The 20,083-nt window shown below is 43.3% G+C and overlaps 1 protein-coding gene across 2 annotated transcripts in view; it reads right to left on the reverse strand.

The window, feature by feature from the left end:
* Positions 1-1,761: 1,761 nt before the first annotated feature.
* ADK (adenosine kinase) overlaps positions 1,762-20,083 on the reverse strand; it is a 115,615-nt gene continuing 97,293 nt past the window's right edge. For both annotated transcript variants that reach the window (XM_066600393.1, XM_066600394.1), the window contains exons 9-11: positions 19,325-19,439; positions 5,236-5,322; positions 1,762-3,099 (exon numbers count right to left, since the gene is read on the reverse strand). In XM_066600393.1, the coding sequence (XP_066456490.1) occupies positions 2,975-3,099; positions 5,236-5,322; positions 19,325-19,439 (327 nt within the window). In that variant the 3' untranslated portion in view covers positions 1,762-2,974. The remainder of the gene's footprint in view (positions 3,100-5,235; positions 5,323-19,324; positions 19,440-20,083) is intronic.

Consider the following 20,083-nt stretch of genomic DNA (forward strand, 5'->3'; position numbering starts at 1 on the left):
TACTTGATCATTATGCCTCCCAGCCCATAGTCCAGCTCCACCTGCCTGCTCCTCTTAGACAAACCAACCTCTGGCTTCCTGTGACTACACTGTCTACTCGGATTACAACACTGAGGCTCCAAACCAGATCCAGACCGTGACACTATGGCTGCTGAACATGACTAAATAAAAAAACACAAAAACTGCAGTTGTACCATTTGGGGGGGGGGGGGGGGGGTGTTATTTTTACAGCGTTCATAGTGCAGTAAAACTGACGTGCTGTCTTTTATTCTGCGGGTCAGTATGATTAGAGATATTAAAAAAAGCTATATAAATTTGGTAATACTTAAAAGTTAAAAAAAAACAAACACAAGAAACTTTGCTTTCAGCCACCATATTTTGACCTCCCAAATCTGTAGTTTGTATCGGTACCAATTTGTGGAACATATGACTTTTTAATAGAGTTTTATTCAATTTTTTACTTGGAGACGGAGTGACCAAAAAAGCGCAGTTCTGACAGCGTGTATTTCTTTTCTGATAGAGTTAACCATGCAGGACAAGTAATGTGATATTTTAATAAATTTGGACCTTCCCGAATTCAGCGATACCAATTTTTTTTTATTTCAATGGCTGGGAAAGATTTGTCTTAATATTTTCTATTGTTGTGATAATTAAAAAAAATGTTTATTTTAAGCAGCATTTCAAAAGGGTTAACAACCACAATCAGAGATCTCTCCGATAGCTGTCACGGGTGGGTATTGGCTTTCAAAGACAGTAAAAACCTGCTACTGTGTATGGGGCAGATTTGGTTCAAGAGCCCGCTCTGTACACAGCATATGCAGTTACCAGCTATAGGCGTCTTACCTGCATGGGGTATGTGCAGTTAGGATGTATAGCTGTAGGTGTCACATGAAGAGGTTAAGGTCAAGGGAGGCAAAAATTCCACATGAAGAACAAAGGTTTGGTACGGTGTCACCAGTAGAGCAAAATGTAATTGTTCTCAACAAGAAAAAAATAATCTTGTAGATCTGAGACCTTTTAAGGGCTAACAAAAATATATGATGTTATGTAGATAGTGAAGAATATAAAAAAATCTGGAGCACAGATAACACTCTAGCCTGGTGACCTCCTAACACAAATTGAGAGACCATAAAACTTTCACATCCCTTATCAGCAGACTATTTACTCCTCTACCCATCTTGTACTGGTATTATTTTGTCTGTACCTTGTCATATGTATGTATAAATGCATATTTCTTCAGATCTACTCCTCTATAAGCTTGAGGAAGAATCCTGCATAGGTTGGAAAGCTTGCTGTAACATCATGTATTTTTGTTACCCATTAAAAGGTCTCATATCTACAAGATTACTTGGTTTCTCTTACTGAGAACAATCACATTTACGAAGTTCACACCTCTTAATAAATTAAGCACATCTTTCGGCAGCGCTGTTTATTACAATTGGCGAATGAAATGCCAGTCTGTCACATCAGTCAAAATTTTCTTTGACTGCATCACCCAAACATTGCATGACAGATTAGTTGTTCATATGTCATCCACTTCAGACCTGGTTTACGGTCATCGTTAGGATACAAGGATCTATAAGGAATGCCTTTTCAGTTCCATGGACAGATGAGATTATCATGTATGCAAAAATAAAAAAAAGCTACCTTTATGTATACACTGGTTAGAAACTTTGAAGCCACACAGGCAAATCTTAATATAGTACGTCCTGTAAGAATTTGCAAGTGTCAGGTAAAAAAAAAAAAGGAGCGTAAGAGTAATTATACAAGTAAATTCTGGTTTATTTGTCAGTATCAAATTACACATTGTGTCACAGAGACTGCTAACATCACATACTAATACAATGGGGGAGGGGGAGGAAAAGAGAAAAGCTTTCTTCCAAGTTGTTAATTAAGTGTGCGTTGCTATCCAATCACTGCAACAGAAAACTAGCAAACATCTCTGACCACACGAGTTTTGCTAGTGTTCGTTGACCATGCTTGGATTAAATACATTTTGGCATACCGTATTTAATTCTGTACCTGATTCTGGCAGTATGTGCACCATCATTAAAGAATATCATCATCTATAGCTTCCATGGAGGTGCACAAGTACAGGGTGAAGGAAAGTAATCCAATTACACACGCTCTATAGGCTTCTGCACTATGTGTTCATAAAACGGCAACTCAGCACCAGAACCGAGCAGCAGAATGTAGAGATGCCAGCTGTTCTAGCAGTGAGGGTGTGCGCTTAATTCCACTTGATCCCTACATCTGTACAGGGGGCCTGAGGACTTAACTTGCCAATATGTGGACATATGATCTGATACCAAAAACTGAAAGACCTACGTATTAATACCTTTTTCCCAAAATATTCAAAAGCAGCAGTAAGTAATTCAGAATTGGGTAATTTTACAGCAAAGTCTGGCATTGTATTATATATATTGTATTATTTCATTAGTCCATTAGGTGAGCATCTCACCTCTTGGACCAATCACTCATCCAGAGAACAGGTCCCAGGACCCCCGTTTTGCAATCCAAGGTGCTGCTACAAATACAAAATGTGTATAGCTGTCCACCCCCAACTCTTTTAGTCTTCTTTATTTGCTTGCCACCAGGGGTTGCAAAATTTGGGTCAAGGTTTCATGAGAGGTGGGGGTCTCAGAAGTGGAGGTAATAGACATTTATGGCATGTGCACAAGATAAGCTGTACATGCCTTTCATCTGAACATCCCTTTAATAATACAATTTTAAAGGTTAGTAACCTAAATATTTTAAGTCACATTATGGGAATCGTTTTTTGAACCTTTCCCTCCCCAAATAGTGGGCAACAGTCGATGGTGCAGAGGTAGAGAGGTATGAGCGAGGGTACTTTTTACAATTTTTGGAGGAGACAAACACAAGATATGGGTTTCTTTAATCTGTCTGTGAAAAGTAGATAGTAAAGAGGAAGTAGGAACCTCGGGGGCGTGGCTCAAGGGTTTTCTCACTTTTATTATTTGAAGTCTGGTTTTTCTGGGAAAGTACAGCCAGACCGTCGGATAACCACATTAGCAGAATAATGACCAGCTCGGATGCATTCTTCCATGGGTTTGTCTGACACCAATTGAGAGAGGAAACCTGTAAACAAAAAACACAATTTGGTGCATAATTGATTATTTGCTATTGAAGGAGAAAAGCTTGCAATGAAAACAAAGGCTGTGGTCTTCAGAAATATTTCATGAAAACATAATGGAGGCTGCTAACATATACGTTCTGCCCATTATATGACTTGTATTCTGTGTTTTTGTACAGTATTCTGTACTCAGCTGTCTGAGCAGGTGGGAGGAAACTGCTGATATGTCGTCTTCTATACACTGCACATTGAAGAAAAAAAGCTAAATTCTGAGCATACTGAGAAGTACTGTAGTATAGATGTGGTTTCTGTGATTAGAGACTATCTGCTTTCATATACTACACACATAAAATAGGAGCATACTGGTCTCCTTCCACTCTATAGTACACCATTGGAAGCAACAGCAGCATGGAGGACATTATACAGCATTACTGAGCAGCACTGGGTTTCGAAAAACCACAAGAACATTCAGCAGCAGCATCACGGTGTGTCTGTATGCCTCTATCTCAGTCCACAGATACTCCCTCTTGCCCTCTCCATAAAGCTCTATATGCAGCTCTCAGTTAGCTGATCCATTTTGAGACAGATTTTAGCAATAATTCAGAATGAATGACCCTTGCAGGAAGCACAATAAAAATGTTGATACTTCGGTTAATAACTGTTTTAATAGTATTGAATTGCACGATTTTCTATTTTTTAATGGTGTAGTATTGATGCAGTTCATCAGCTAAGAAACCTAACTAATTACTATTAGAAAGAGGCTGCTGTGCACTTTTAGAGAAAAGTGTTCATTCCAGGACTCTGCTTGCTAATGTGAATGAGAACCCAAAGGTCTCAGAGACAGTCTATGCGGCTCCTTAGTACAGAGTTTCCCCCAAAATAAGACACGGTCATATTCATTTTGGCCCAAAAGAGGCACAGTGTCTTATTTTTGGGGGTGTCTTATACCGACCTGGGCTGCGGCATCCAAGTCCCTCATGCTGGTGTCCGGCAGGCGACCGTGTCCTCAGTGTTGACACAGCACTCATTCTGGTGATGGGGCTTTGAATACAAGTGAATGCTGTGATTAGATCACAAGCGCCGCTGGCTTAGCCAATCAGAGCTGGCGCTCGATGAACTAATCTCAGCCAGTGATGTCAATCACTGACTGATCGAGCGGCGAATCTGATTGGCTGAGCTAGCGGCGCTCATAATCCAATCACAGCACTCGCTTGCTGGAGGCGGGGTATTCAAAGCCCCGTCACCAGAAAGTCAGTGCTGTGTCAATGCTGAGGACACGGCAGCCTGCCGCAGACCAGCGTGAGGGCTAGGTGAGTATTGCTTTTTTTCCCCCATGTAGTTTAGCTAGGGCTTATTTTTTGGGGAGGGCTTATATTTCAAGCCTCCCCCGAAAACTGGGCTAGGGCTTATTTTTGGGGAAACACTGTAGTACGGTCTCAGAGCACTGCCTTCCCAGAGAGCAATGGTTTTTTTTAAAAATAGAATACCTACATATATAAAGAGTATTTTCCCTTCTGTTGGATTTGCAAGGAAACAGATACCAAAAAACTCTGAACATGGGCTAATTCACACAGGCGTAGGAGTACAATGCTGCGAGTCTAACAGCGCTGTACGCATTGCAGCCCATTTGCTCTGCTGGCAGAGATCTGGTACGGCTGTGATTGGCAGGGTGACTCCCCCCCCCCCCAAATTTCCCACTCTGCGCAGATGCCTGCAAATGGATAGCGTTTAATACACAGTCCTTCAAGAGCTGCATATGATGCACAGCGAAATAGAACATTCCAATTTATGTCCCCTGCGGATCATAGGCAGTGTCCACTCACAGTCCAAACGCAGGTGCGAATGGAAGAATGAAAGTCCATATACATTCATTGCCTCCATTCACCGTGTGTTACATATGGGAAATATGCATGCGTAATACGCAGTGACAATATGCCCATGTGAATGAGCCCTAAAACAGGAGGCATACACAGGGCATGCAACAGAGGGCTCATACACCTTTATGGCAGCCCTACTGCAGCACTGTACAAAACAGCTACAATATGGCCATGTGCAAGAGTCTGTATTTGGGAAAGATCCCGTTAGGCCATTACAGTCAATAAAATCTATCCTTTAAGTATTGCCACAAAAAATGAATTTACCTCCAACAAACGCATCCCCTGCTCCATTGGTGTCTACAATTATACTCTGGTCAATTTCTAACACAGGGAATGACACAACGTCATCAGCTAGGGAAGAAAAGGTTAAATTAGTACAATATTTCAATATGATGATTGTGTACAGTATTAGGATTACACAGTAGTACAACAAAAACCAATTTACAAACAGTATAAAGGATGACGTGTACTTTGTAATGTGGACATTTGAACTACAGCAAATCTAGATAAATACAATAAACCCATTGAAAACATTCTTTAATTCAGATCGTACCAACCTTTAGAGAAAACTAAAAGACACCAAACAAAAAACTACAATAAAAACATGCTTTTATAGTTAAGCTCCATTTTTAGTATAGATTTTAGGTCAAGTGTAATTTAGGTGTATTCATGACCAATATGGAGTGATCGCAGGTCTGCTGATCTAAACTCAGACCATCACAGATTCCTATGATGCTAGAGTTTGCATTGGTAGACTCGCCATCAGTCCGGAACACTTGTGTGTGCAACCATGTGGAGAGACATGGGGTCTGTCTAGATATGCATTCAGTAACTTTTAGAAGGAGTTGCCACAATATGGTAAAAATAGAGCCTTGAATAAAGGTAAACTCTGTATGCACGCTCCTAAAAAAATAAAGAGTATATGGGGCATATATGTATATAGAATATACTCATTGCCAAAAACACCCCAAAAACAATCCCTCCTCTAGAAGTTGTCGGATGGATGAAACTTTCTCTGTGATTGCAACGTTAAAATAAGTAAGTGATTACATTATCAGAGCAAAAAGGATCATTTATTGTAGAGAACTGATCCCTTGTAGGGAGGCTCAAGTATCCAGTTGAACTGCCTCTACAAAATGCAATACGGGGAGGGGGGGGGGGGGGCATGAAGTCATGAAGTCTCTAGTACTCTTGTTGCACTGCCTCTAGCTTGTATACAACATGTGATACAAGGGGCATCAAGGCTCTAGTACCCTGTTGTACCACCTCTAGCTTGTATGCAAGATGTGATACAGGGGACATGAAGGTTCCAGTTTCCTGTTGTACCGCCTCTAGCTTGGGTACAAGATGTGATACGGATGGACATGGAGGCTCTAGTACATTGTTGTCTGATGACCCTTTTACACGGGACGATTATTGATCAGATTATCGCAGTCCAATGGGAATCTGAATGATGGTCGTCCCTTGTAAACACCTGCAGTGACTAAACAATTCTCGTTCCGTGTAAACAGCTGTCGGTCACTTCCGAATGACTGTTTACTGTGAATGTAGGCGGCGGGGTGAGAACGCTCCTCAGCCCGCTGCGCCTCCATGCCGAGATACTCGCTCCTGTGTAACATCATAGCAGTGAGCATCACTGGGGTGAGTGTTGCACAGTTTGCCGGACAACTCGTCCCGTGTAAAATTACCATAACTCATCACTTGCTCGACATCTCTTGACATTGGAAAAGACTCAGCAACTTCTGAAGCAGCCCTCCACCATACCAGGGATCCCTCCACATCCCCAGTGGAGCAGAACGGAAAGCAAAACCGACCATGTGGGACAATTACTGAGATGGACATCGTATAGGGACAGCAGGTGGCGCTATTTTAACAGTCCTGGAATATCTGAGGATAGAAATCTATTTTTCAGTAGACCATGGGGCTACTTAACAAATGTGAGCGAAAATGTCAGATACTGGAAGGTCCTGTATCACGTCAGACAGAGTCTAGCAGCAAGATATTTGCACTTCCTAAGGGCATCTTCACACTGGCAAGAATATGAAAGATTAGTGCGTTGCGAGACGCACAAATCTCGTACAAATATGGAACCCATTCTTTTGAATGGATTCATTCACACTTGCGATGTTTCCCTGCATGGCAACATGTTGCGATGCGGGAAAGAGCGCAGCATGTCAATTGTTTTAGCAATATCGCCCATTGTTTCTCAATTGAAAGCAATGGGAGAGCTTCGTGATCCTCTGCTGCAGCTGTGACAGCAGTGGCATGGGATTCCCTTCATCTCCATTGCAGCTGTCATAGCCACTGCAGAGGATCACGATCTACTCCCATAGCTTTCAAGCCGCCAGCCCCTTCGAAAAAAATGGTAGAATATAGTGATCCCCTGCCACGGCTGTGACAGCTACAGTGGAGATGGAGAGAGCCCCCACAGGGATGCACGGTTGTTTTCAAATGAAAACACCTCGCATCCAGGGGTTTCCATACATTTTCAATGGGGCCAGCAGTAGCAGCTGCAGCCCCATTGAAATCAATGGTAGAAGATCGCTATCTTCTGCTGTGGCTGTGACAGCCAAGGCAGGAGATTCCTTCAGCCCTGCTGGGATGGCAAGGCTGTTTCCCTGTGAAAACGCCTCGCATCCAGGGCATTTCAGTAGCCTTGTGAGGGCTATATCGGGCTGTGAATCAAGGCCTGATATCGCTCTCTCGACAGTTTGCAGGAACCCTAAGAAGTAGGGTAATAAAGCTGCTTTAGATTATGAAGCAGTCGGAACACATCTCCTTTAGAGGTGATAAGACGGCAGCCCAATAGCAATAAGAACAACAGCCAAGTTGGAAATCAATGACTCTGCCCCAGTGAATAATTAACGAGGTCTGCCATAACCAGATATGATTGAGGCAGAATTGCACAGCACCACTAAAGTCGCTCCTAATGAAGAATAATGTTGTTGCTGCTGTTGGTCACGATCGTATAGACAGGAGCGTAATCAGAGTAACGTAATAAGAGACTTCTTTCGTAGGAGGGGGCATGCATTAGTGACCTGTCATGATGAATACAATGTCTTCTAGAACTACCATCACTCCCCCATGAAGGGGAGGCATCAGGCAGATGACTTGTTAGAGCTGCATAATTATGGTGATAATGGATACTGAACATTACTTCTCTTCAGTAGGGGGTAATGAGAGAGTGTAGTCGTCAGACTGGATAGTGGAACATGAAAAACACAGAGTCACAGAGCACTATTATTACTCCTCCTATAGAAGGGGGCATTGTGATGGATGATGGTAGGGACAGTGACTTTACTACCATTACTTCTCCCAAAGGGGGGAAGATAAGATAGTGGATAGATGTCATGAGTGACTGGTCATGTGTGATAGAGAGATACAAAGTCGCACAGTCTATTACTCCTATGAAAAGGGGGTAATGGGTGGAAGACAGTTCTTGAGTATTCATGGGCGATACTGAGACTGACCCTATTACTACTACTACTCCTATTAAAGGCGGTAATGACAGAGGATGGTTGTAATCATTGACTGGCCATGGACGATACCAAGTCATGAAACATACTCCTCCTATAGAAGGGGGCAGAAGAAGAAATGACTTTTGCCGTAAATTGTATAGTCATGAGAAATGCAGGGTCTTGCCTCAATCAAATTACTTCTCCTATGGAAGGGAGTAATGGTGCAGTTTGATGCTTGCCATAACAGTGTAATTCATACCAGGCGTAGACTGGCTGTACAATTATTACTGCTCGTATCAGTGAGGGTAAAGTTTACACTTAGTAGCCCATGTACAGGCACACCTGCTTGCCAAACCCCAGGCTTGTGTGATGGTCCACTGTCTTTGCTAAATTTGAAAAAACAAAAAAAAAAAAAGGAGAGGACTGATGCAGTGCTTAGGGAAAGGAGGTAGACCTGGGCAAGTGGAAGGTCCGCATGAAGGCATTGATTAAGTGATAGGCTAATGGTCACTGCATCAGCCGTAGGAACCCAAGTTGCCATTACCTATAGACATTACATGTCTAGGACACTATGTCAAAGACTGGAATGAAGGCAATAATGGTTACCAAGCGCCATACCAAACAATGTTTTTATTCCAGAAAAAAACACGCTGAAGCACAATAAGTGTCATTTCTTTACAGGGAGAAGAAAAAGTAGAATACCCTTCATGGCAAAGGTTATCTAGTCCAGGGATGGTGAGCAAGGTGATGAAAGGCTGATTGGAAGCAGCTCCGTAGAGCTGTAGTAGTTGGAGGGAAGTTCCTGGAGCTGGTTGGGGATGGACAGGGCAGTTGGCAAAATCGCTCCGAAGAGGAATTCCTGACATCCCCATGCGCTAACCAGAAGTCCCGCCTCCAGTTGCGACCTATACAGGCCTAGAAGCTCGGGGCTTGATTAGAGCCCTAGCCCAGCTGGAAGTAGCACAATCTGCGGCAGTGCACTGAGGAGCCCGACCACAGAAGAAGGCGGAATGGGAGCTGGAGCCACACCACCGTGTGTAGGAGACATCACAACTGCCGATTGCAGTCCAGAGAGGGGGGGCACCGGTCCGACTGGGGATTCTGGGTCTCGTGAATGTGAGGAAACCTAAGCTGTCCCCCAGCACAGGTGCGGATAGCAGGGCGGATGGGGAGTGAGAGGGCCACGGCTGCAACAGCAACTGGGCTGACACGGTGGGCGGGCCAAGGGTAAGAGAAGGGGTGAAGAGGGCAGCCTGTTTGTCAGCACAGGAGCCCCACGGATCGGGGTGGAGAAAGGGAGGGGGTTAGAAGGGGCCACAGAAGCACCTGAGGACAATCAAATAAAGAGGATGGTAAGGGGACAAGGCAGGAAGTGGAGAGGACGGTAGGTGAGAAGGGGTGATGGCGCTATACTCGCCCAAACTGTATGGAGTTTCATAAAAAGCAAACTTTAAAAATCTGCTCAAAACAGAGCTTTAAGTCCTAGGGGTAAAGTCACGTGGGCTGGACCTCGCTGGACTCTCCCCACCCAAACTGCCAAGACTGAATGGTCACTCCCTGTTTGAGAGGGCTTTCCTTATGCACAGTCTAGGTCATCAGGGTGGGGAGAAGCCAGCAAGGCCCCGCCCCCAGGACTCCAAGCTCTGTTCCTAACATATTTTCAATGCATTTATTTTCTGAAATGCCACACAATTACTTAATAACTCCTACATGCCTGCAATGTGTGCACTTGTCTAGAGTCTAACATGTCTGTGGTTTCGGCAGGTTCTTTAAACCAAAGCAGATGATGCAGAGAGGGGCCTTGCTCATTCTTCTTTGCCATACACTCACAATTGCAGTTCTCGCACTCTCAACGTTCTTCATCAACTGCAGTTTGTGCTAACAGTGCCCCAGCTGCTGCGGATCATCATTAAACACACTTATGCTACCACTGACTGAATTTTGAAAAAAATGTTGGCTTTCCATATCAATGTGTAAAGGAAATGGTAAGCAAAAGAAATTCTACATCAGCTTAGGTGTTTTAGAATCAGTAATGTACTGATGTGATGTCACCCTAGGAGTCAAGGCCCTTTTACCCATGATTATCGCTCAATAGCCATCTCTTGAGCGATAATCGTTCCGTGTTAAAGGGGTTGTCTCGCGAAACCAAGTGGGGTTATACACTTCTGTATGGCCATATTAATGCACTTTGTAATGTACATCGTGCATTAAATATGAGCCATACAGAAGTTATTCACTTACCTGCTCCGTTGCTAGCGTCCTCGTCTCCATGGTTCCGTCTAAATTCGCTGGCAGCTTGCTTTTTTAGACGCGCTTGCGCAGTCCGGTCTTCTCCTTTCAGCACGAGCCGCTACAGTGTGCTCCCCGCTACAGCTCTTCTGCGCATGAGCAGACGAGCTGTCACTGCTCGGGAGTGCGCTGGAGCGGCCATTCTGTGCAGAGCAGCCCAGCTGTCCCGAGAAGCCGCCCAGCTGTCCCGCCGTCCAGGTAAGTGATGGGCCGGGGGGGGGCTGCCGCTGTGCCGGGGGGGGGGGGGGGGGGCTGTCGCTGTGATGGGGGGGCTGCCGCTGTGACAGGGGGGGGGGGGGGCCTGCCGCTGTGATGGGGGGGCTGTCGCTGTGATGGCAGGGGCTGCCGCTGTGATGGGGGGGGGGGGGGGGGGGGCTGCCGCTGTGATGGGGGGGGGGGGGGGGGGGGCTGCCGCTGTGATGGGGGTGAGGGGCTGCCGCTGTGATGGGGGGGCTGCCGCTGTGGCGGGGGGGCTGCCGCTGTGATGGCGGGGGCTGCCGCTGTGATGGGGGGGCTGCCGCTATGACGGGGACCTGCTGCCTGGCGGTGGGTGACTGTGTGCCGTGGTCGGCCGCGTTCAATCCAGGGGTCCGGTCGGCGGCTGTGGGGCGTCTGGTTGTCAGGGAGACACAGCTGGTAGCGTCTCGGGAGCGCGCACGTCGGGCTACAGCAAGCGATGGGGAAAAAAGCCGGCGGCCATCTTGGGAAAATTTTTATAAGTTGCTGAAACGCTGGAACTGTAAGTACAAACCAGCTAGAAAAAAGTCATTTACAGGGGGGCTTAGTAATGTATGCTTAATTAGGGGGACTGGGCAAAAAAAAAATTCACTGCTTCCTCGAGACAACCCCTTTAATGTGCAGCCATCGTGCACTTACCGTGCACTTTTCGTCCATCGCTGACTTAAGGTCCGCATGAAATACTCGTTCCTCACACAATGCTGTGTTCTCCACGGGCAGCACTGATAACACCTGTTAAGGAATGTTAACAGCCACTGTAGAACAATAGCAATGTATTTAGAGAACAGACAACCCGCTGTTCTGTAAATACATGCAATGAAGTACTGAAGGGCTGATTTAGTTAATTAATACCTATACAAAATTATCACTCAGAACTGTCAGATTCTTCAGAAACTGTGTGTGTAAATGCACCTTCAGTCATGACTTGGTGCTTGCACCAGTGGACTTTAGCTTTACCTACTGTACACCCCATTCCCTGACCTGTGTAAATGTATTCGAACTGTGAATTGGAATATTCTTATAACCACCATAAAAGTTGTGTTAATGCTATTCACAAAGTTAGTCTTGTTCCTGCAAAATTGTAACTTCTATATACTCTGGTCTGAGTCACAAAGATGAAAAAAACTGGAAGACAGAGTGCAGAATAATATATTCCTCTGAATTTCGGAAACCAGAATAGATGTGTCAGTGTTTTAAGTAACTTATCTGTGCATCTTGTGTAGCAAGGAGAAGCCTCGTCGTCTTACTCTCCATGGCAACTAACATGGAATTTCTGCAAGCAGCTGGCTTGTCTGTTACAGCTGAATTTCTGGGCGATGCAGTATGGGGAGCTGAGAGGTCCAGGACAGCCCCGCTACTTAAGGCTACTGCTATTCATTATGTCAATAGAGTCTGCAAAGCCAAGACAAAGCCGGCCTGCGAGAACCTCCTAGAGCATCACGCAACAAGAGTTCCTACAAGAGCATCTGTAACACTGACAGGATTATGAGGGGGCGGCTCACCATTACTCTGAAGACAAGTAATAATGAGAACATTAACACTACATATACTTATAGAAGCTCATTATTCTTAGGAAATTCAAACAGCTTTCAGAATATGGAGGCAAGGAGGCCAAATCAGTCATACATGCCCACAGACATAACAGTGGGGGGGCCTAAGGCTATGTTCTAGGGTACCCCCATGGACAAGCAAATTCAGCCCAGCGAGGTAAATATAAGACTTCAACTATTGGCTGATAAATAGCTGCCAGACCCCTCTTGTCCAGCCCATCGCCAACAATGGAAATTAAAAAAACAAAACAAAACTTCTGATAATTAATCCGTTAAGGACACTGCCTAGTTCAGGACACAATTTTTTTTTAGATTTTCACCTCGACTTTTCAAAAGCCATAATTTTTTTATATTTATGTCAACATAGCTATATGAGGGCTTGCGCACTGCATATCAAGCTGTAGTTTGAACCCCCTAATGATGCGCCCCCCCCCTTTAAAAAAATCGTAACTCCTTTATTTATCCATAGACGTTGCTATATTAGGGCTTGTTTTTTGCAGGACGAGTTGTATTTTTAAATGGTGCCATTTACTGTATCATATAATGTACTAAAAAACTTTTTTAAAAATTCTAACTTGAGTAAAATGAAAAAAGAAAAAAAAAAAAACATGACATGCCGCCATCTTTCAGTGCGTTTTGTTTCTATGGCGCCCAAACTGCAACAAAAATGACATATCTTTATTCTACGGGTCAGTGCGATTACGATAACAAACTTGTATTGGTATCTTTTTTTCAAAGACATAATTTTTTTCAATTATTTTCTGCCGCCATCTTCTGCTCGCAATAACTTTTTAATTTTTCCGTCTACATAGTTGTGTGTGAGCTCATTTCTTCCGGGATGTCCTGTAGTTTCCGTTGGTACCAATTTGGAATACATACAACCTTTTGATCGCTTTTTATTGCATTTTGTTTCTGGGAGACAGGGTAACTGAAAAAGTGCATAACTGGCGTTCATTTCATTTATTTTTTTTCCGGATGACGTTCACCGTGCGGGGAAAATAATGTGCTACTTTGATAGATCTGACTTTTACAGACGCGGCGATACCAAATATGTATGTTTACGTTATGATTTTGATTTTTTAATTATAGATATGGCGGGGGGGGATTTAAAATTTAATTACTTTTTTTAAAGGGTTGATAGCCGTGATCAGCCGATTGCAGCTATTGCCCACGGGTGTCAGCTGTAATACCGCAACGCTCCAGGACGTACCTTTACATCCTTGGTTAAGGGGTTAAACAGGTACCATTTTGGGACAGAATACCTTTTTGATTACGCTCATGTGAGGCGAAATGGACAAAAAAAAAATGCATTTTGGCTCCTTTTTCTTTTTTATAACGTATGCCATGCAGGATAAAATTATAGCACAGGTCGTAACAGAAGCAATGTTAAACGTTTCTTTTCTATATCCCTTCATGGGACTTGAACCTATGATCACTCAAGTAATACGCATCTATAATAGTTCACATTGAAAGCCAGGTAGAACTGGAGGTCCTAACTGGCATCCAGTTACCACAGCAACCAATTGGGCCCTCTATGATTACATGGCAAAACATCAGAGGGAGCTCCCTCCCTTTTAACTCCATATATGCAGTGACCATTACTGATGGCAGCCTGTAAGGGGTTAACAGCAGGGCTTGGTGTTCTCTCTGATCCACACCGTTGCAGTCACAGCTCGCTCCTGCTGCAGATAGTGTAGACTTGGCTCCCATGCCATCTACATGCCATAAATGTATAGCATTTCCCGTGAACCCCTCTCCTCCCATGAAGTACATGTATGTCAGTGGGCAGGAAGGCTTACTATCCAAACTGATAATTGTTGGTTACCCAACAAGAGAAAAAACTGTCAGGATGACCCCTAAAAAGTCATAAGGTTAGCGATTCCAATTAAAATCACTAATGGACAACATACGTATGACCACTTTACCGTCTGCTAAATTGGATTTTTTCCTCTTAGGCATAGCTGAATGCGTGGTAACCGACAGCCCTCCCTCTCAAAATCCCCTACATGTGAATGCTCAACTCAGCCTAGCATACATGTTCTATATGGCCATTAGACATAGATGCCCGAGAGTTGTCTCAGTGATGCTCTTTCCCGTGCTTAACACAGGAACGATCATTACTGATTGAATGAAGGCGGAACTGGACGGGGATCATTCTGCACCCGCCTCCATTCACAGTAGATCGATCACAGATAAACGACTGACCGTTTACCCGGGCCGATCCGTCGTTCAGCTTTTATACATGCAGAAACTGAACAACAGACAAATTTAGCTAAGCAGGGGTCCTACATGGGAAGCCTAGAAAAATACAGGGTGGCCACGGAATAGCAGCCCGTCAACACACTCTTCTAAAAGGTCTCAGTGTTGTCAAAAGCACCCAGTCATAGCGCAGCCATTTGTTATTGTGCCGGGATAAAATGTAAGCTGCGCTGTGATTCGTTGCTATGGGCAACCAAAACAGATTTTTCATTTAAACAGCTTCCATAAGAGTGTGGTGCTGAGCTACTTTTTCCTCAGCCCCCCTCTAGAATATGTGTTGGGTCAGGTATTGCCGCTGGATTAAGCCCTCTCTGTACTGTTGAAGTAATCTGTGAAATAGGCTAAATATGAAAATTATCTACTTAATTGAGGCTTGATCTTCAGCAATTGCTCAACTGAGGTTAACCCAAAATGATAACCACCAAAACATACATGTAATTATAAGCCAAGGGAATCCCAGACAGACGTTTACTGAAGCAATTAGGGTCCTAATTATCTCATCCTCTCAGAGATGCCAGTTTCTTGCAATTAATTATCAAAGAACAGGCAAGTAATTTAAAATTAGCTGGAGTAACCCCTCCTCTCTCGGGAGATGACAGTTATTGCGTTTTTCTATTACAAATAATCAGGGCATAGACATAAAACTACTATTTCCAGGGAATACACTTCGCCACTTCCGTATCTTGATAGTTGCCTTAGAGAGTAGCAGCATGTTAACAGGAGTCTGAGAGCAGAACACCGTGCACTCATTAACACAAACTAATTGGTGAAAGGATGGCTTTACACAGGACAACTGAATAGTCGCTCAAGCATACGAATGACCGACTGCGTGCTTTACACAGAGCGATCATTTACTTTGGGGTTACTGAGCTGTAACCTCTCTGCAAAGTTACTGGCTACTTAAAACACAAATCGGCAGCACTACCCCAACTAGTACCAAAATCCTAAGGTCGCACCGTTCCGACCTCCAGAAGTAGAGAAGTTTCACATTTCCTGAAGTTGCAGAAGTTCGAGTGCTTTTATTTTAGATGTGGTGTTGTAAGCCCGTTGAAATATTGAAGCGGTGTTTGCTGACCCCAACACGAAGGGTGTTAATGGTGCGCCGCATGTATTTACGGCCACATGGGCATTCAAGGAGACAGACTATATATTTACAACCACAGCTGGGAAGATCTTTATTCTATAGCTTTTATTTTGCTCCTTCAAAAGGCATTTCTCTTCTATTAGGGCAAATATTTGAACAACATTTGCAATGGTTTATACCACATTTAAAGGCGCCACAAGTGCGCTTATCCTATAATAGTTTACCTGGCGCCTCCAGGGTCCTGAAGGGGCCAGAATATTCCCAAGAGTTTTATTCCTCCTAAAGAATACTCATAGCTGATGTAGGATATCCTTAGAAAGGAATGGGTTCCCTAGAAGGGTGTCCAAAAGCTTGAATAAAATATTTTTTATAATATGTTTTGTATTGTAACAAGTCACAAATATAGTGTTTCCATTGCGTTTTCTAGTAGTAGGAGGATAAGGATCAATGAGTGATTTTTTTGGTTGGGCTTTAGAGATTGCTGAGGCCTCCAACATCTCCGGGTATCCTTTCTGTAAAAAACATTTCTTTAGAATATCCGATTGCTCGATGGAACCATTTCTCCTTCTCATACAAAACTATCCGTTGGGAATGTCCATTCTCCATGTATTAGCATGGCAGTTTTTGAAATCCAGAATACTGTTTGCATCAACTGCATGGAACAACCGCCGCTTCTATTCGCTCTAGTGAGCAACTTTTAAGACGATAGTTCCCCGCGTGTAAAGTCACCCTTAGGCTGCCTTCACACAAGGGTATATAGGCAGCTATTTACCTGCGTAAATACGCCGGGTCATCTGAATGTATTGAATCCAATGCATTCTTTCTGATGGCCGGCGTATTTATGCGGATAAATAGCTGCGTATATACCCTTGTGTGAAGGCAGCCTTAGATTAAGAGAGTGAAATTACATTTCTAGGCTGATCAGATTTCAATCCAATCTGCCAATAATAAATTCACACAAATTACCATTTTTTAATGAGGTTGGGGAAGTATATGAATATATAGCAAAAGAGTTGTAAAGGCCTTCTCGGGGAATATTAGACTGTTAAGGCTCCAGGATACCCAAGAATCAGAGCAATGATGCTCGCATAGGGACTGGCTCCATACGAGCGACTGTACCTCCAACTGAACTTCTCAGACATGGAGAATCCCTTTAGAATACCAGCCATGTGTGGATATGAAGACAGTAAACTCAATGCTATCAAAATTTGAAAGATAGGTAGACAGCATGCTCAAAAGTAATTACTACCTTTCTGTAACCTTTTGTGGCCCTTTGCAGAAAATTAAATCTAATTAGGAGTGAAGTCTTACCGTAGTACACTTTCTACTTGTTAAAGTGAACCATCACCGATGCATCTAGGACAGATATGCTCATTGTCCCCGTGTATTAATTATTCTGAAATGCTGCGGCATTTCAGGACAAACACATTTTGAAGTTGGCCTCTCACTACCTTGGGGAATGTTGACTTTTGTGTGTAGGAAGAAAGCGGTCAGTCAACATACAGAAGGCGGGTAGAGGGCGATGCAGCCCACCTCTGTGACTCGGAGCTCCATTCCAAGTCAAACTTCAAAAAGTTTGTTCTGAAATGTCGCAGCATTTCAAAATATGACATACATGGGGGCCAATGCGCATACCTGTCCTAGGTTCATGCTGTGTGCCAACAGGTTACCTTTGATTTTTTGTGGACTCCCACTAACATAGAAAATTTACAAAGGAATCACTGATGACCTCTGCAGCATTTAAAAGCTAACAATTTTTACCATGGAACTCTCTCCTCAGGACGTAATGATGGAGAATCAATAACCGAGTACAAGAGTGGCCTGGACGCCTTTCTTGAACATTACAAGATTACATGTTATATCACTGATTACTTCACTAAAATTGGCTTTTAACTCGAGTTTTTGTTTTGCCTTCTTTGGATGAACATTGTAAAAAGGAAAGGGTCGCATAATAGGCTCAATTAGGTGGACATATGACTTTGTGAGCCTCACACACTAGGTTACCTGTACATAGTCTGTTAGCAGACAGGAATTTACAGGGGTTATCCAGAACCTTACTACTGATGACTCATCCTCAGAATAGGTGATCAGTATTTGACTAACAGGAGTCTGGTGCTTAACCCCTTAGTGACAAAGCCTGTTTGAGCCTTAGTGACAGAGCCAAATTTTGGAAATCTGACATGTGTCACTTTAACATAGCATAACTCCGTAAAGGTTTTGCATATCAAAGTGATTCTAACATTGTTTTTTCGCCACATGTACTTCATTTTGGTGGTAAAAAGAGACCGATAGAATTTGTATATATTTATTAAAAGCGCCAAAAATGGGAACATTTTGAAAAAATATTATTTCAATTGCAATATCACATGTGTGAAAACATACTCTACAAACTTTTGATAAGGTATAAATTTCCATCTATTTACTTTATTCTGGACGCACATTTGAAAAACTTTAATTTTTTTAACCATTTAGGAGACGTAGAAATTTAACATTGAATTATTAACATTTTGAAGATCACTGTTTTCCTACACCAAGCCAAAATTGCAAAGGCTCATAGGTGTCAGAATGATAGATACCCCCACAAATGACCCCATTTTAAAAACTACACCTCTTAATATATTCACTGAGTATTTTTACCCCACAGTTTTTTTTCAGGAAGAAAAAAAAAGAGAAAAAATAAAATGTCATATTTTTTACAAATATGTCATTTTATAGCCAGATTTTTTTTCTACAGTGCAAATGAAAATGAGGATTTACACCCCAAAATGGATACCCCTGTTTGTCCTGTGTTCAGAAACATACCCCTTGCGACCCTAATATTATGTCTGTATGCACTACGGGGCTTAAACCAAAAGGAGCAGCTGGTGGCTTTCAGAACAGAAATTTTGCTTTTAGTGGTTTTAGGCCCCATTGCACACTTGTAGAGCCCTTGAGTGCCCAAAATGATAGAGAACCCCCACAGATAACCCCATTTTGAAAACTAGACCCCTAACAAATTCATCTAGGGGTGTACTGCGTATTTTGATCCCGCAGTTTTTGAATGAACTTAAGCAAAGCAGCAGAAAAAAATTACGATTTTAATTTTTTTTGCAATTCTGTCATTTTAAAAACAGGGTTTTTTGTACAGCACACATATGAATGAAGATTTTCACCCCAAAATTGACCCTTCCTGTTTTACTCTCCCGGCATGCGCAGAACCCGATTACTGCAGGACTTCACGCAGGACCAGGGTGAGTATTTTCAGCTTCCCCCATGGATCCAATCCATAAGAGCAGCTGAAACTAACTTTTTTTTTAACTTTTCCGTGATCGCCGTTATCCATTGGAGCGGTGGACCCCCACCAGTCAACTATTGGTATAACCTATCCTCAGGATGAGTTATAAAGAGTAAAGTCCCAGACAACCACTTATTCAAAGTTGTATCACATCAACAATTGCTGTGCATCATCAGCTTCACTTGTATGGGAAGAAACAAACCTGTTGCCATGATGGTGTCCTCATGTCCCTGTGTAAACACAACAATCCGTGGCCTTTTCATGTTAACCTTTGGCAACTCCTGAGTCTTTCTGGCAATCTCCTTGATATCATCGGTCTACAAATTGGAGGTAATTTATAAAACATGGATAAATCACTGAATCTAACCAATAACAAGGCAAGGGTTTGTAGGTTTAACTGATAAACTTATTTGACGATGAACTTACAAGGTAAATCAAGCAAACATTGGCTGACAGTCCACTAACTTCTACTGAATGTAACTTAACCCTTTCCAATCCAATTTTGGATTCAGATTTCCTAAAAAGGTGCCATCTGCTGGCTAAAGCCAGTGTGTGTGCGCCAGAGAGGCTCCGACAGAGGAGTGGCTGGCAATAGATGGTAAGAATACCCTGTCTGACGTCTTCTGACATTGGAGCTGTACAACCTTCAATCAGAATGTAGGAAGACGTCAGACAGTAGATTAGAAAGAGTTAATGCATCCATTAGATAAAGTTGAAAGCGAAATTTAAAATGGGTTCTCCAGGGCGAATTTTTTTTCAAAGCTGCTCAAGAGTGGTGGCAAAATCTAAAGAGACTAGAGATGAGCGAGCACGCTCGGATAAAGCAGTTACTCAAGCAAGCATCGCTCTTCTCGAGTAACTGCTTACTGGTCAGAGCGTGCTCGGATGGGGGTGAGCGGCAGGCGTTAGAGAGAGATCTCTCCCTCCCCCCCCCCCCCGAGCACGCTCGGACCAGTAAGCA

The sequence above is a fragment of the Eleutherodactylus coqui genome, chromosome 4, assembly GCF_035609145.1.
Source record: "Eleutherodactylus coqui strain aEleCoq1 chromosome 4, aEleCoq1.hap1, whole genome shotgun sequence".
Classification (NCBI taxonomy): Eukaryota; Metazoa; Chordata; class Amphibia; order Anura; family Eleutherodactylidae; genus Eleutherodactylus; species Eleutherodactylus coqui.